This window comes from Ovis canadensis, chromosome 4, assembly GCF_042477335.2.
Source record: "Ovis canadensis isolate MfBH-ARS-UI-01 breed Bighorn chromosome 4, ARS-UI_OviCan_v2, whole genome shotgun sequence".
Taxonomy (NCBI): domain Eukaryota; kingdom Metazoa; phylum Chordata; class Mammalia; order Artiodactyla; family Bovidae; genus Ovis; species Ovis canadensis.
In genome coordinates, this window is record NC_091248.1 from 61447724 (window position 1) to 61464721 (window position 16998).

Genomic DNA, 16998 nt, shown 5'->3' on the forward strand with positions numbered 1-16998 from the left:
ATATATTTCATTATAAATTTTTACACTAATCCCCCTTTATTAGTCATTTCTTCCAGAATTTTTATGGTTAGTTCTGACTCTTTCCCACATTACGATCAGCTTGATTAGTTTGAAACATTCTATTGGTATTTTCATTTAGTATCAGCATAAATGTACATGTTTATTATAGCATTCATTTACTCAAGTTCTTTTACGTCTATCAATAGCATTTCAAAGTTTTCTGCACAGAGAGAGATCTTACACTTTACAAAAATTTTTGTTTCTAGGTATGTTCTTTTCTTCACCTTCTTCTGTGTAAAATATTTTTTTCTGCTATAATTTCTAACAGGCTATCATCTGAACAGAGATTTTTGTACATACTCTTTCCTATCTTGCATAACTTCCAGTTAACTCCTTGAATGGAAACAATCATACATCAGTAACAAAACTGCAGTCTGGCCTCCTCCTAATTTTTACATCACTTATTTCCTAATTATTCTTTGTATTACAGAATGCCAAGAACAAAGATAAGTAGTAGTAATAGTGTGGTCATCTCCATTTCGTTCTCAGTTCTAATAAAATGCTTCATGGTTAAACAAGATGTCTGGTTTTTCACTTGCACATTTTGCCATTTTAAAATATTTTCACATTTTCTTATGTTAGTATTCATCTTTCTCTACTTTAGCAAAGAGAGTTTTAAAAAATTAGAAATAATCTAATATAGTAAAAAATAACTCATCAATTTTAATTTACTTAGTCATTCATTTTATTTAAGACTTTTCAATTTGGGTCACCTGGGCTGTTGACAATTTTTTCAAAGCTAAAAATAATGCTACACAGTACATCACTGTGCCTCAGCAAGTGGTTTTAACTTTCTTCTGAATTCAAGCGTCCTCTGAAGAGCTGAGAACTATCAGAACAAAGGGCGTCTGAGCTTCAATTTGTTGACTACACTTCTCTCTTTACAACTCTGGACTGCATGGTGTTTCTCAGAGTGGGCCCTTGAGCGCATTCCTATTGGCTCTTATTGCCAGGAGCCATGTTCCAGCTTTGGCAGGAAGTAACTAGAGGGGTTGGGAAGGTCTGGATGTGGTTCCTGGGCCCTGGGCCTGCACGAGAGGCTATTCTGCCCCTAAGTGCCTGGTCTAGAGACCCATGCCCGTATTTAGACTCCGACCCGAATTACAGAAGCTGCCCCACAGGGGCCTGCGCAGCCTCCCAAGTCCCAGCACTACATGCAAAACCACCGAGGGAATTTTATTCTACCTCTTCATCAAAAATATGCTGTTACCGAGTTAGACTGTTTAAGATCCACCATATAATACCAGCTTGCCATTTCATCTCAGAGAATTCTTGTTTCCTTGCTGAAAATTTAGCCATATTCCCTGAAGGCAATCAATTTCTTCATGCATTATCAATCAATCAATTTGTTTCCTGGTTCAATATGTGCAGAAGCAGCCTGACCAAATTTCTTAAGGAAAGAAGTGTCACTGTCCACTAATTATTATAAAACGCAGGAAGCTAGCCAGAGAAGTAGGCAAACCTCATATTCCATTACCCTCTCTCCTGGCCCTGAATGCCCTGTCCAATCCGAGTACCAAAAGGTGTGAAGTGGGTCTGTACCAGCTCGGGCCAGCTGCTCAGGGGAACCACATCCTTGACTTTAGACATATGGAGATGATGGCAGACCCACAGGGCATCAATTAGACCAGAAACAGTATCCCAAAGGGTCCAGGAAGCAAAGGATCAGGATGAACAGTGGGAGGAAAGGGAGGAGAGAGATCCTCTTTGGTCAGTAATTCTTGCTATAAAAATGGACAGGAAATTTAAGAGTCAAGAGGAAAGAAGGAATCAGATAGGCAGCTTCGCAGTTCTGGAAAAAGATTAGGGAGACTGCTTCCCAACAGCCATGAAAGACAGCTTAGTTCTTTTTTTTTTAATAAAGAGCTAAAATGAACATAACAAAAAACTTACATGCTTATAATTTTAAGCATTATAAAGTGTACAACGCAGGGGGTTTTAGTATAGTCACAATGTTGTGCAACTGTCACCATGATCTAATTCCAGAATATTTCCATCACTCCCAAAAGAAACCGTACACCTATGAACCCCCTTCCCTTTCCCTGCGACTCCTAGCAACCACTAGCCTACTTTGTCTTTACAGATCTCCCTATCTGGGACATTTCATACAAACATAATTATATAATATGTGGTCCTTTGCGTATGACTCCCCTTACTTAGTTTACACAGTGTTTTTTAAGATTCATTCATGTTATAGTATATATCAGGGCTTCCCTGGTGGCTCAGTTGTTGATCAAGAATCTACCTGCAGTGCAGGAGACCTGGGTTAGATCCCCAGGTTGGGAAGATCCCCTAGAGAAGGAAATGGCAAACCACGTCAGTACCCTTGCCTGGAAAATCCCATGGACAGAGGAGCCTGGTAGGTTACGGTCCATGAGGTAGCAAAGAGTTGGGCACCACTGAGCAACTAACACATGTACTTCATTCTTTTTCATGGCTGAATCAAATTCTACAGTTGATTCTTGAATACACAAAAACATGTATCTGTGAATCCCACTAGCATAGCAGAAAGCAAGAGAACACTCGGTTCTTGCTGGTGTGGGTGCTCCTTGAGAACTGATGGGATGAAGTTGACAATACCTTTCATGATACTGTTCACAGTTTTAATTTTGATGATCCTGGATCAAGCTCTTTGGTTGTAAGTTCATAGCAATCCTGTGAGTAACTTGGGAATACCAAAATCTCACTTTTAAACGCCAGGAGCCAACCTAAGCAGCATGTCGCACAAAATGCCTTTATTAACAAAGCCAGGAAAATACTGGCCCAGGCTCAGAAAGGAGACTGGCAGGAAGAGGCAGGAAGAGAAACAAATCATGCTGAATGAGGCTGTTCCTGCTTGAGATCCTGTGAAAACTACTAGGCGACTTTGGAGAGTTACATGAAGCTGAGAAGCTGCTTATCCCAAACACTAATCAATTCAGCAGTAATTAAAATCCTTGCGTGGCAGAGTGGGTTTATCCTGTCTACCAGTTCTCACGGGAAAGGCCAATCCACTTGGCCCCACATATCCATTAAGCAAACGAAGGGAGTAGCCTGCATCCGTGAGATAAGTGCTATGTGCTTTCCAAAGGCTAACGTTTAGGTGTTTAATATGGTTTCTTACTAAGTCAACAGGAAGACGATAAAGGCAGCAAAGGTCTATGAAGACAGAATAGCAGTGTGATCAAGTATGACACCTGGTGGCTGACTAGGAAGAGACGTATACCTTCATTCTTCGAAGATGTCACATCATAAAATGCAATACAAAATAAGGAGATGCTCTGTTTTGACACTGAATATTAGCAAATTTTTTTTTTTAAGCTTAAAATGTGTCAGGAAGGATTCTGAAGAAGAATAAAGGTGATAAACTGGTACCACCTTTCTACAGGGCAATTAAACTCTGGATCAAAAACCTAACATCTACAATTTCACACTCTATTACTAAGTTTATCTTTTTTTTTTTTTGCTAAGCTTATCCTAATGAAGTTATCACAGACGTGTGCCAAGATTTAGCTACCAATATGTCCATCATGGAACTGCTTATAATAGCAAGAAATGGAAAACCATGTAAAATTAAAAAACAGAGTAACAGCTCATAAATTAGGATACACTGGAAAAGAACCTGGTGCTGGGAAAGATTGAAGGCAAGAGGAGAAGGGGGCAACAGAGGATGAGATGGTTGGACGGTATCACCAACTCAATGGGCATGAGTTTGAGCAAACTCAGGGAGATAGTGAAGGACAGGGAAGCCTGGTGTGCTGCAGATCACGGGGTTGCAAACAGTTGGACATGACTTAGCAACTGAAGAACAACAACATATACTTAAATATCTTTTGCTACACGTGACCACCTGACCCGCCTCTTGAGAAATTTGTATGCAGGTCAGGAAGCAACAGTTAGAACTGGACATGGAACAACAGACTGGTTCCAAATAGGAAAAGGAGTACATCAAGGCTGGATATTGTCACCCTGCTTATTTAACTTCTATGCAGAGTATATCATGAGAAACGCTGGGCTAGAAGAAGCACAAGCTGGAATCAAGATTGCCGGGAGAAATATCAATAACCTCAGATACGCAGATGACATCATCCTTATGGCAGAAAGTGCCACTAAAAAGCCTCTTGATGAAAGTGAAAGAGGAGAGTGAAAAAGTTGGCTTAAAGCCAGAAAACGAAGATCATGGCATCCGGTCCCATCACTTCATGGCAAATAGATGGGGAAACAGCAGAAACAGTGTCAGACTTCATTTTTTTGGGCTCCAAAATCACTGTAGATGATGACTGCAGCCATGAAATTAAAAGACTCCTTGGAAGAAAAGTTATGACCAACCTAGGTAGCATATTTAAAAGCAGAGACATTACCTTGCCGACTAAGGTCCATCTAGTCAAGGCTATGGCTTTTCCTGTGGTCATGTATGGATGTGAGATTGGACTGTGAAGAAGGCTGAGCGCTGAAGAATTGATGCCTTTGAACTGTGGTGTTGGAGAAGACTCTTGAGAGAGTCCCTTGGACTGCAAGGAGATCCAACCAGTCCATTCTGAAGGAGATCAGCTCTGGGATTTCTTTGGAGGGAATGATGCTGAAGCTGAAACTCCAGTACTTTGGCCACCTCATGCGAAGAGTTGACTCATTGGAAAAGACTCATGCTGGGAGGGATTGGGGGCAGGAGGAGAAGGGGGCGACAGAGGATGAGATGGCTGGATGGCATCACTGACTCGATGGACGCGTGTCTGAGTGAACTCCGGGAGTTGGTGATGGACAGGGAGGCCTGGCATGCTGCGATTCATGGGGTCGCAAAGAGTCAGACATGACTGAGCGACTGAACTGAACTGAACAGGGAAAGATGTACATCATTTACTGTTTGCAAGAAAAAACACACTTTATGTAAATATTTTAGTTTTAGGAAATAAACTAAAGAAAACTAAGGAAAAAAACCTCTTCCACAAAAAATACATCAAGTCATGAACAAGGCAATCTGAAGAAGTACAAACTGTGGTGGTACTTTCATTTTCTACCTAGTGTTTTCTGTGTTGAAAACAAAACAAACGAATCTATCTTTAAATTTAGGTGGAGAAATTCAGAGCCAGCTGGCCGGAAAGCACAGGAGTTGACTACGGTATTTCAGACACCAAAGAGAAGTCAAGAAGCTTCTACGCCCCATATCCAGAGTATAGGAAAGGCTGACTCCCTGAGCCACTGCCAGTCCCCTGCTCTCAGGAGCTGCTGACCAGCCCATCACCCACACAGGCTATTCAAATCTTCCCACTGTTTTCAAGTTCCCTTTCCCACTCCCATCCCCTTTACTCTCAGCAGATAACCCCACTTTCCACGCGTCTCAGGCACAAAGAGATCAGGGCAACAGGTGCGAGTGCCAGCATCTTCAGGCGTCACCTCCTGCTCTGCCCCAGACATGGCACCACGCACACTGCTAGTGATGTCGTATTGTAGAGAGCAGATGTTCTCGACCTGCCTTTATGTCTTTACCATGACCTCATGCTCAGGGTCCAAGGTCAAGGAAGAGAAGGGCTGGAAAATCCACTAGGAAGCAATTGGGAACTCAATCCTGACACTATCTCAAATGAATCAGAAGGTGGGAGGGGAGCCAAATGGCAGGGGACTGGGGGGCGAAGAGGAGGTGCTACCTCAACTTCTTTATGAAAAGACAGGGGAATTACAAGCACATGTATGCCTTTAAGTGGGGATAGTAAGCATAGATGACTTTAGAATTAACAAGTGGGTAAACTAAAATGCTGGACTGGATGAGTTACAAGCTGGAAACAAGATAGGCAGGAGAAACATCAACAACCTCAAATATGAGGATGATACCACTCTAACGGCAGAAAGCAAAGAGGAAATAAAGAGTTTCTTGGTGAGGGTGAAGGAGGAGAGTGAAAAAGCTGGCTTAAAACTAAATATTAAAAAAACTAAGATCATGCCATCCGGGCCCATCACTTCATGGCAAATAGAAGGGGAAAGGGTGGAAGTGAAAGTGACCGATTTCCTCTTCTTGGGCTCTAAAATCACTATGGATGGTGACTGCAGCCATGAAATTAGAAGACAATTGCTTCTTGGCAGAAAAGCGATGACAAACCTAGATAGTGTGTTGAAAAGCAGAGACATTACTCTGCTGACAAAGGTCCATACAGACAAGCTTTTGGTCTTCCCAGTGGTCACGTATGGTTGTGTGAGTTGGACAGTAAAGGCAGAACGCCAAAGAATTGATGCCTTCAAACTGTGGTGCTGGAGAATACTCCTAAATATCCCTTGGACAGCAAGGAGATCAAACCAGTCAATCAATCCTAGAGGAAATCAACCCTGAAAACTCGTAGGAAGGACTGATGCTGAAGCTGAAGCTCCAGTATTCTGGTCATCTGATGAGAACAGCCGACTCATTAGAAAAGTCCCTGATGCTGGGAAAGACTGAGGGCAGAAGGAGAAGAGGGCGTCGAGGAGGAGATGGCTGAATGGCATCAATGATGCAATGGACATGAACCAGGGAAAACTTCAGGAGATGGTGAGGGACGGGGAGGCCTGGGGTGCTGCAGTCCATGGGGTCACAAAGAGTCAGACAGGACTGGGTGCCTGAACAACAATAAACTGTACATATGCAAAATGTACAGGTCTTAACACGTGAATAAGCCTGTGAAGCCATCCCCGCACTCAAGACAACAAGCACCTGCAACCCCCATTTCCTCCTGCCCCGTTACTTCTTCCCCCCACCATCCTCCACCTCAGGGGTACGTAAGCATGGACTCCTGAGCCTGTCTGACCGCCGGCTTTCTAGAATCAAGGATGGACACCTGAGTCTGGCCACCCGTCCTTCTAGAATCTAGACCAGTGGCTCTCAACCAGGGCTATTCTGCTCTTCAAGAGACATTTAGCCAGGTCTGGAGACATTTTTGTCTGTCACAGTGCTGACATGAATAGGGGGAAAGTTACTGAAATTCTGTGGTAGAGAGAGACCAGGGCTGCTGCTGAATGTCCTAGAGTGCACAGTATGGCCCCTTCAACAAGGAATTATCCAGCCCACAGGGTCAGCAGTGAAAAGGCAGAGAAGCCCAGTTTAGATGAAAACTCGAGCATCCAGGGAACTCCCTGGTGGTCAAGTGGTTAGACTCCACATTTCCACCGCTGAGGGCTTGGGTCTGGTCCCTGGTTGGGAACTAGGATCTCACAAGCTGAGTGGCACAGCCAAACTAAACAAAGAAAAAAACCCCGAGCATCCCATTTTCTGTGAAAGTCTCCCTGGCCTGCCCCCACAATGAGTGCCACACTTTGTCAGCAGGTCTTGCCTAACACCCCAAATACACCTCTGTTCTAGCATTTACATCACTGTGTGTAAGTTCTGATTTACCTGTCTGCTCCATCATAATTCCTTCAAAAGCAAAGACCACCTTTTTCCTTTGCAGATCTTCAGTGTATAACAAAAGAGCTCATTCACTGTTTTGTAATTAAACTTTAAAAAACTCATATTTAACAATCAATGAATAAGAGAGACAAAAGATAAAGAATATATTCACATATTCTCTTGGTTCTACCACACAAATCCTTTAAAAATGACATAAATAATACCAGCTTGCTGTGAAAACATTAGGGAATGCAGATAAGCAAGAAAAAAGAAACATATAGAAAAGCAGTTTTTTGAACAGACAGAGGCATTAAAGCTGGAAGAGGTAAACCCCACAGAGCAAATCCTCGAACTTGGAAATACAGTGCTAGGATTTTTACAGAACGAACCCCAGTATGTACTCCTACTTACTTGAGAACAGCAATCTCCTGAACGGTTATGGCTCTTTTATCTTTGGTTCCCATGTAGGAGAATATGTTTGGCTTGACTCTGATGAGGCAAAAACAAAACCATACAAAGTCACATACCGTTAGGAAATCACGCTTCTCATAATTTAAGATTTAAAATAAATATACTTAAAATAGTAACAGAGTAAAAGAAAAGTAAGGAGAAGCTTTATTTAAAAATATATCCAGGAAAACATAAATTAGTATTTCTTAAAAGCTAAGAAACTAAATGATGCCTGGACAAACTCCCTCCTTATCTCTGTGTGACTTGGAATGTGTCAGAAAAGGAAGTAATGCACTTTCTGTTGATTTCATACAATTCATATAATTATATAACCAAAGGTAAAGAACTATCCATCCTAGATGTATCATGTATCACTTCAAAAATTTTGTATTTTCAATTTCTAAAAGTTAATATTATATGAATTTCCCATAAATATATGCTATTTCTTTGTATAAAGCCAAATGCTACAACAGGAAACAGAATAGCTTTAATATGAAGATACAAGTAACCTAGACAACTAAGAGGAATTTAATAAAAACTGTTCCACATGAATAGGAGAGAAACGGGAAGGATTTTTGAACTCTGAGCAATCCAGATCTCATGGGAGCTCCCTTCCCTTCTCTCATTGGAACTGTCTTCTCCCCGGGGTTCAGGGACAGACAAGGCAAGAGAGAAAGCTAGAAGTAAATAAAATGCTGCTTTATTAGGTACTGTGTCCTATGGGATGAACTGTGCTCCCCTGAAATTTCTGTGTTGAGGCTGCCTCCCAGTAGCTCCGAACCCAGCAGGATTTGGAGCCAGAGCTATAAGAGGTCACTGAGTTAAAACGAGGCCCTCATTCGATTAGACGCGTGTCCTAGTACAACAAGAGGAGACCTGGCCTCACAGAGGACTCTGGGACACACACACTCAGAGGCAAGGCCACGGGAGGGCACAGAGGCCACCCGCAAGCCAAGGTAAGGCCTCCGCGAATGACCAAACCTGCCAGCGCCCGCAGCCTGGGGCTCCCCGCCTCCACAGTTTAGGAAAACGAAGGGCTGTTTTTGAAGCCACTCACTTCGCAGCATCTTGTTGAGGCAGTCAGAGCAAACTAACACAGTATGTTTGTGTTTAAACCAGGTTAAATACACATCAGAAAGTACATTTCCACTGTGTACAGATTTGCTCTGGGACTTGAATCCATTTCTGAAAATATAGCGGCAACCCGGCCCATCCTCAGAGACCCAAATTCTGTTACATTTGCATTCCTATGAGAAAAACTGACTGGTCTCAGGTTTCCAATCCAGTTGACTTCTAGGAGTTCAGAACTCAGATTTAGCAACAGACCTCTGCAACTACATCAAAGTATGCGTTTTCAGGAGAGACAGTTAATTTGTCTTTTTTTCCGTAAATATTTATTTTTGGCTATGCTGGGTCTTCACTGCTGCAAGTGGGCTTTCTCCGGCTGCTGCGAGCAGGGGCTCCTTCCTAGCTGTGCTGTGCAGGTTTCTGACTGAGGTGGCTTCTCTTCTTGCAGAGCACGGGCTCTAGAGCATGTGGCTCAGCAGCTGCAGCTCCTGGGCGCTAGAGTACAGGCTTAATAGCTGAGGCTGAGGTACAGGGGCTGAGTCGCTCTGTGGTATGTGGGATCTTCCAGGATCAGGGATCAAACCTGCAACCCCTACACTGGCAGGCGGATTCTTAACCACTGGATCAGCAGGGAAGTCCAATTAATGTTTACTGTAGCTGGATGGACTAGTAACTCTCTACTATATGTAACCATTTACTTAGAGAATTGTCATTTTGAATCACTGACCATTTGCAAGGAGGTTAAAGAAAATTAATTCAACTATTGTCTACAAAAACTAAAATTGGGAACTCCCTGGCAGTCCAGTGGTTAGGACTCAGGACTTTCACTGCTGTGGCCCAGTTTCAATCCCTGGTTGGGGAAGTAGGATCCCACAAGGCACAGCCAAAACAATAAAAAAGACTAACTGGGAGGTACATTTGCTACCTGTTTGCCTATTTTCCCATTCCCTTTTCATCAGCATGGAAAGAAAAAAACGTTTCTGTGTTTTGATTTTGCATAGGCACAAGAGCAAGATACTAACCTTAAATATTTGGACAACAGATTAATAGCATCCATGGTGTCTTTGTTTTCCTTGTACAGTACAAAGTGACAGTAACTTCCCCTAGATTTTGGCCAAGAATGTTTCCTTGGATCTTTGAAAAAAAAAAATTAAATGTTATGTACACCATAATGAACGTTAGCAGAGTTTTTCCTCATGAAACTTTACAAGATCATTTTTGCTAGAGAATCCTTGAGCGAGAAATCAGATCCAGACTGACAAGAAACACAGGTTAGATGGTTATAGCTGTGTGGACCACAGGTGTTATTAACTTCTCTGATTACATAGTTATCTGTCTCTATTTGACATCAAAAGCGAGAAGTACAGGTCATATGACAAGTGATTAAACCTAATAAGCAATCTTCACATACAGAAACACAGAGGAGTCCAACCATCCCCTGGTTTAGTTGATAAATAGGTGTCTGAAAGGGGATCAATAGGCTCTCCAGAATGTAAGCAGGCCAGGAGGGCACCAGCAGTCGTGGAGGAACCCACAAACCTTGCCTTGTCTCGCCAGTTAGGCATTCCCGCAACAAGCTGGCTTGGTGACATGGTGAGACTTTCCAAAGGCTACTTCTGTCACAGAAGTTTAGGTAATAGTAGGTCATTTACAAAGGTCTCCAGACAGAGAGAGCAGCTGGCATTCAATACCTAACTGTCAATCTTCGGGTGAGAGGAGACTTTAAAAATTAAAAGTCTGAGCCATTGCTACTTCAACTGCTCAACTTTTTAGAAACTGACAAACATTTCAAGACTTTGGAGAATCTGACTTTACAGCTGTTGTTTTAAACATTTAAATTACACCACTAGAAACATCTATTCAAACAACATCAAGATTTAGACTTCATTGCTGAAAGGTGTTCTGAAAAATCAACACTCTGGGAAAAATGTGTAAGCCACAACTGCACTAGTCTCATGTGACGCACAGATGCGGCCGTTATTGACAATGCATCTAACTCACTTCATTTCTCTAACTCGTTGAAAGCATACACTGTGAAAAAATATTTCACACAATCCCTAGAAAAGTCTTTGTCTTTCAGAAATGTTCCTTTTTCTTTGTGCCTAAAATAACCCTTTAGCATGAACTCATGAATTCTTCATCTTTAGAGACACAAGAAACTTCTAGTACTAAAGTTACTGATACGCCTGCCTTTGCCAAGGCAAAAAGCATTGCTTGACAGGTTAGTTATGTAAGCTACAATGTATAGAACAACCTGACCAATTAAGACATTTGGAAAACTGCCACAGGGCATATGCTTAAAGTATTATAGAAAAAGCACTGCAAGTATTTCTTTGGTTCTTGATGTGAATTCCTTACAACTCATCCTCAGGAAATTGTGAACAGGGATACTATTTTTGGTTTTCCTTCCAGCTCCCTCCATTTAAGCAAAGCTGTCTATACTTAGTACTTGTGACAAAATTCATTGGCATTTCATTTTACCTACATGAAACGCCAACCGCTCTTACCTGCTGCAGTTCTGACCTCTGTCCAAATGCACAGCATAAAGAGCACAAGAGAGCAGTATTTAATTTATAATAACATTAAAGTGCTTTAGAAGTGAACATGCAAATGATCGCATGGGAAGTTGCTACCGAGGAACTCCTACAGCATCTGGTGGTTATGTGGTGGGTTGACAGCGATTTAGACATTAACAATGGAATGTCGCAGAGGCAAACAGTGAACAAGAAGAAAACTCACCAACAGGTTCAAGCCTCCCTGTCTATGCCCTCACAGTGGCCTGTTCATTGATCCTCAAAGCTGCAATGTCTGTGCCCACAGGACATAGCAAAAAGTGTGAGACTGGATGCAAAATGCCTCCCCATCCAGAGATTTGTTTTCTTAAACATGGGAGGACATGTAGCAGAACACTATTCGTAATTATCTTTTGGTTGTTGAGGCTGCAAGTGATGACTGTTTTGTATTGTGCTTTTCTGTGTTCATGAATTTCCTGCACTGATTTTATTTTTTAAAAATGCAAAAATTATGGAAAACTTTTCAAACCAATAGATAAAAAGAGGCTGAAGAGACGTCCGTCGAATGCAATGTTCTGACCTTGTCTGTATCATGATTTAAACGAGTCCTCTATATGCAAAAGACATTTCTGAGACAATGAGGGAAAAACTGAACATGCACTGGGTATGAGATATTAAGAAATTATTATTGATTTTGTCAGGAGGTGATAATGGTTTAGGGCTTTAGTCCTCTTCTATCAGATATATGCTGAAGTATTTATGTGTGAAATGAAGTACTACATAGGATTTTCTTTAAAAACACCTCAAGAGAAAAAAAAGTGGGAGGAACAGATTCAACAACAAAATGTTAATAGTACTTAAGATGGTTGACGGGTACACAGAGGTTCAATATACTACTTCCTTTACTTGTCTGCATGTTTGAAAATGTCCACAATAAAAAGTTAAAACAAATTTTGTGATAAAAGCTGATGAAGTGTAAGCTACATTTTCCTCTAACTACCCATTTGTTATATTTAGTGACAAGAAACAAATGAAACCACAAGACTAAAACACTAAGTGCTATTACACCTTACGAGAAACCATGACAACCGATATGAGTTTGGCTCACAAACATGCATCTTATTAGCAAATCCAAGCAGTGAGCATGCATTCAATTATCTCCTCGGTAAATGACATACAAGGATTCTTTTTCCAAGTGCACTTAGTACACAAACTGTTGATAAGCATATGTATTTATTAACTGGAAATGTTTTGAGTAATAGAAAATCAGTGAGTCTCAATTTCCTTTGGGAGATTTGTTTGACTTCATAAAACTCCAAATCCTTGGAATGCTAGGTAGCAATTTAAGTGAATTTAAAATAACTTTCACACATTTTTGAGACACACTGATTTAAAATGCGAAAGCAAAGAATTCTCAGGCTAGGAAGCAACCTTCTGATGGTCTGATACCGCAGCCCCAGGGAGAGGAGAAATAGAATCCAGATAAAAAAGGAAACTACATTCAGGAAGATTCATGTATTGAGCAGAGATCCACATGAATAAAGAAGGAAAAACGTTTGTAGCTTGAGAAAGACGACAGGATGGGTAGCATGCAGAACATTCTTTCCTTCTCATTCAAGACAATTTCCCCTGCGGCACCCCTGCACACCCACCCTGCAGCTTCCTCTGGGTCCTGCTCCAGCCACCATCACCCAGCTCCTTCTCCATCAGCTCTTCCCCTTCAACCTATCAATATGCTCAGGGCTCTTGCATTTTAGTCAAACCTACGTCTCCCTCTCCTTAAGCATGTTCCTTTTCTTCGTCCTTCTCTTTATGGTGGATTTATTATCTTCCATCCTAACCTACTGTGTGAACTGGTTTCCAATAAAACTGCTCTGGCAAAGATGCCAATGATCCCCAAGATCCTAAAAATCGGTGGATGTGTTTCAGAGTTCTTATCTTGCTGGACCTGTCTGTAATATTTTCCATGGCTAATCACTCCATCACTGAAATCCCCTCTTCCTATGGATTCCATAACACCAGTCTGTCCCAGAAAATGAACTTTTTATCTGTCTGGCTCTTCCTCCTTAGTTTCTGCAGACTCCTAGATATGGGTATGCCCTTGGAAACCATTAATTTCATACAGAATGGATTATCTCTACATAGTACATGGCCAAAAAAAAATTTTGTTTAAGTCTTTAAAAAGTTTTTTGGAGACGTACACTATTTATTTCAAAATATAAGTTAATTTACCTGAGTACACGGTCTATGATAATTATACAGTATTTTCAGAAAAATATCATAAGTACACTTTGGTAGATAAATCAATGTGCCCTGTCTATCAGGTTGGATTAACACACTAAATAACATTAGGGTTAAAAGACCTGCTATCAATAATTTGTGTTTGGCCACTATGATTTAGAATCTATCACACCTGTATTTTAGGCTGCGTGGCTCTGTCTGAGGGTAAGAATGTTGCAAACCTGCTACATGGTGCATGACCCACCAATAACAACCTACATCAGGGTTTGGTAGTAAGGGAGCTCAAAACAATCCAACTTAGCTTTGCAATGAGGCTTTAAAAGCTAATCTGTTCAAATGCCAGGCGAGGTGCCGTAGTAGGACGAGCTGTCACTGTTTCTGGGTTCTGTCTGTATAGGCAAGAACTGCCATCTCCACACACCAGCTCTCCCTACGATCCCAGAGTTGCTTACTTGAAGTGGCCCCTAGCTCGCAGGTGGGGGCCAGACCTGGAGATGCTCACTGGCTCTCCGGTGCCAGTCGGGCCTCTGAGGAGGTGGTAGAGAACACGCAGAGAGCAGGCCTCTAGTCCATCTCTGAATAAATGCCACAGCCCCTCAAGCCCAAAAAGGCCAGATCTTCGCCCACACACTGATTCAACTGGACCTGCCTTCATGTTTCTTTTTCATAGTGAGAAATTAATATTTTATTGAAGATGTGAGAAGAGAAAGGGGTGGTTCATATCACACAGCTCAGTACCTCACTTGGAAAACCTTAAGGACATTTTTTATTTGGGGGTAAAAAAAAGGAAGGTGTGATGTGGCGTAGGCACAGAAAAGGTGGATAAACACAGAACACCAGAGATCCGGAGGGGCAAACTGCTGGCCACTGTGGCTGCAAATACCAAGATCACAAAACAAAATGGTTGATCCAAGGAGGAGCAACCATTTCCAAGAAGCAACCAGTCCGAGAAAAACAGGCTTCGCCTTTTCCAATCTGCTTCCTCAGGACCACAGTTGTCAGAACAAGACCCTGCCTCTTCCTCCTGCCTTTGCAAAAAGGTGGCTGACCGATGAGGACTGCCTCTCTCCAAGGAACATCTCCGCAGCAGCCCTTCTCAACCTGGGTTCCTGAGAGAATTAAGACTGAGTGCAGCAAATCATCTATGTAGGAATTCACCTTCTCTCCTCCACTGCTAGATAAGTTACCAGCCACATGCCACTTGCGGGAGAACAGAAGAAACAGTCACTCATGTCACTCCCCACTGGGCTTCATTCCCCCGGACAACCCTGGCTGCAGAACAGCTTTCAAAGTGATATTTTATACTGTCACTCAGACATCAAAGAAACATATAGCACTCAAGCCATGAGCCTCTGAACTGAGAAGTGATTAACAACTCATGCCCTCAAGCAGTCCCAGAACACATCCTCTACCTGCCCTTTCTGGTTATCTGCTGTGAAGTGACCTCCAACCTCCACTTTCTCCTCCCCACTGCTCAAGGATTCTCACTTCTATGTCACTATCCAGATCTACTGACTTGATGACATGATTTTCTCAGGCACAGCTAAATCTTATTTCTGCTCCCATTTTTCTCACATACTCTCCTTTCACTAGAACCATAGTTATAGACAATTAAGGCTTCATCCACTCACAGCGTTATCCCAAGAGAATACTGACAAAGCCCTGATGGTTTGGACAATCTTCTCTTATATAACAATTGTGGAGTTTTACTCCAACAAATATATCTAGAAGTAACTCTTCACTGACAGGTGTCATCAACGGTAGAGGAGGAGGTGAAGAATTTTCCCTTTTGTAATTTTCATAAAAATTTTATCTACTGATCTGACAGATAAAAAAAGAAAAATTATCATCCAATATTTCTTAAGGTTATATGCAAATAGTTATTTTCATGGCTGTAGAACATAGAACATAAATAAACAGGATTCACTGACAACACACCCACTTCAAACAAATGCTACTCAGTGAAACATGGGCTTTGGTGAATGGGTGGTTTTCTATATAGTCCATGTTTTTTATGTGTAGTCAATAAGGTACTCGCGATTGGAAAGCAGCGGCACTGTCAATATAGGGAGTTTGCAGAATATGCCACTGGGAGAGGTGACAAGCAGTTTCTGTTCATTTGAAAGCTTTCTTACCTCCATTAAGAGGACAGAATGAACAATATTCTTCTGTCTTCTTCTTGAATTACCACTTGGCCTGCTCTGCTCTTCAGGGAACGTATTAGATTACATAAGACTTTCTCTCTGGCACCACTATCATTACAGCAAATCCGTACTCACGTGTAAGACCTACTGCCCCCTTTACCAGACACATGATTGTGTGATTGTGATTGTGATTTCAGATGCAGGATTGTTCTAGCATCTGAAAGACTGTTCACCTTCTTTGAAGGAATGGTATGGTCAATATCCATCTCGGAACAACTGCAAAATGACCCTTGAGTGTGAACAGGCAGGGAGAATGAGGAGGCAGAAGAAAGGCCAGGCCACAAGCCCACTTACTCGCCAGAGCCTTTTTTCCAGCTGCATGATAGGCTACTATATATTTCTTCCCCTCTCTGTCTTCTGTTTTTGTCTCTAATCCTGGAAACAGAGATTTAATCGCTTGATGGATGATGGTTCTTTTCTCTTTGGTGTCCTCAATAACCTATTAAAAACACAGACAATGATACTCACTTAACAAACATTAAATAAAGGAAATAATGGAAAAGAATTAGTAAAAACACTACTTAGCTTAATAATGATATAAAATAACCAAAGTACAAGGGTACAATTTCAGAAGTCTTTTTCTCTTTAGTTATTTTTTTATTGAAGTATAGTTGATTTACAATGTTTCAGGGGTAGAGCAAAGTGATTCAATATACATATATAATTACAAGATATTAAATATAGATAGCTCCCTGTGGTATATGGTAGGTCCTTATTGTTTACTATACATATACTAGTCTGTATCAGTTAATCCCAAATTCCTAATGTATTAGTCCCTCACCCCTTTCTTCTATGGTAAACTTAAATTTGTTCTCTATATCTGTGAGTCTGTTTTGCAAATAAATCATTTGTATCATATTTTAGACTCTACATATAAGTGGTATCACATAGTATTTACCTTCCTCTGTCTTACTGCCCTTAGTAGATCCCTCCATGTTGCATATTATTTCATTTTTATTGCTAAGTAGGATCCCAGCATATATATGTACCACATCTTAGTTACCCATTCATCTGTTGAAGGATATTTAGGTGCCTAAATATCAGAAATCTTTTAGACCTTTACAAATTGCAAATCATAAGAACCCATTTACTGAGTTTGTCACGCTGCCAGGTACTGTTACCAATCATTTTACAA

At 41.4% G+C, this 16998-nt stretch overlaps 1 protein-coding gene across 1 annotated transcript in view; it reads right to left on the reverse strand.

Annotated features, from left to right (window-relative positions):
* PUS7 (pseudouridine synthase 7) overlaps positions 1-16998 on the reverse strand; it is a 55141-nt gene that overhangs the window by 21459 nt on the left and 16684 nt on the right. Inside the window, exons 5-7 of the mRNA XM_069587889.1 lie at positions 16158-16302; positions 9928-10039; positions 7799-7876 (exon numbers count right to left, since the gene is read on the reverse strand). Of these exons, the coding sequence (XP_069443990.1) occupies positions 7799-7876; positions 9928-10039; positions 16158-16302 (335 nt within the window). The remainder of the gene's footprint in view (positions 1-7798; positions 7877-9927; positions 10040-16157; positions 16303-16998) is intronic.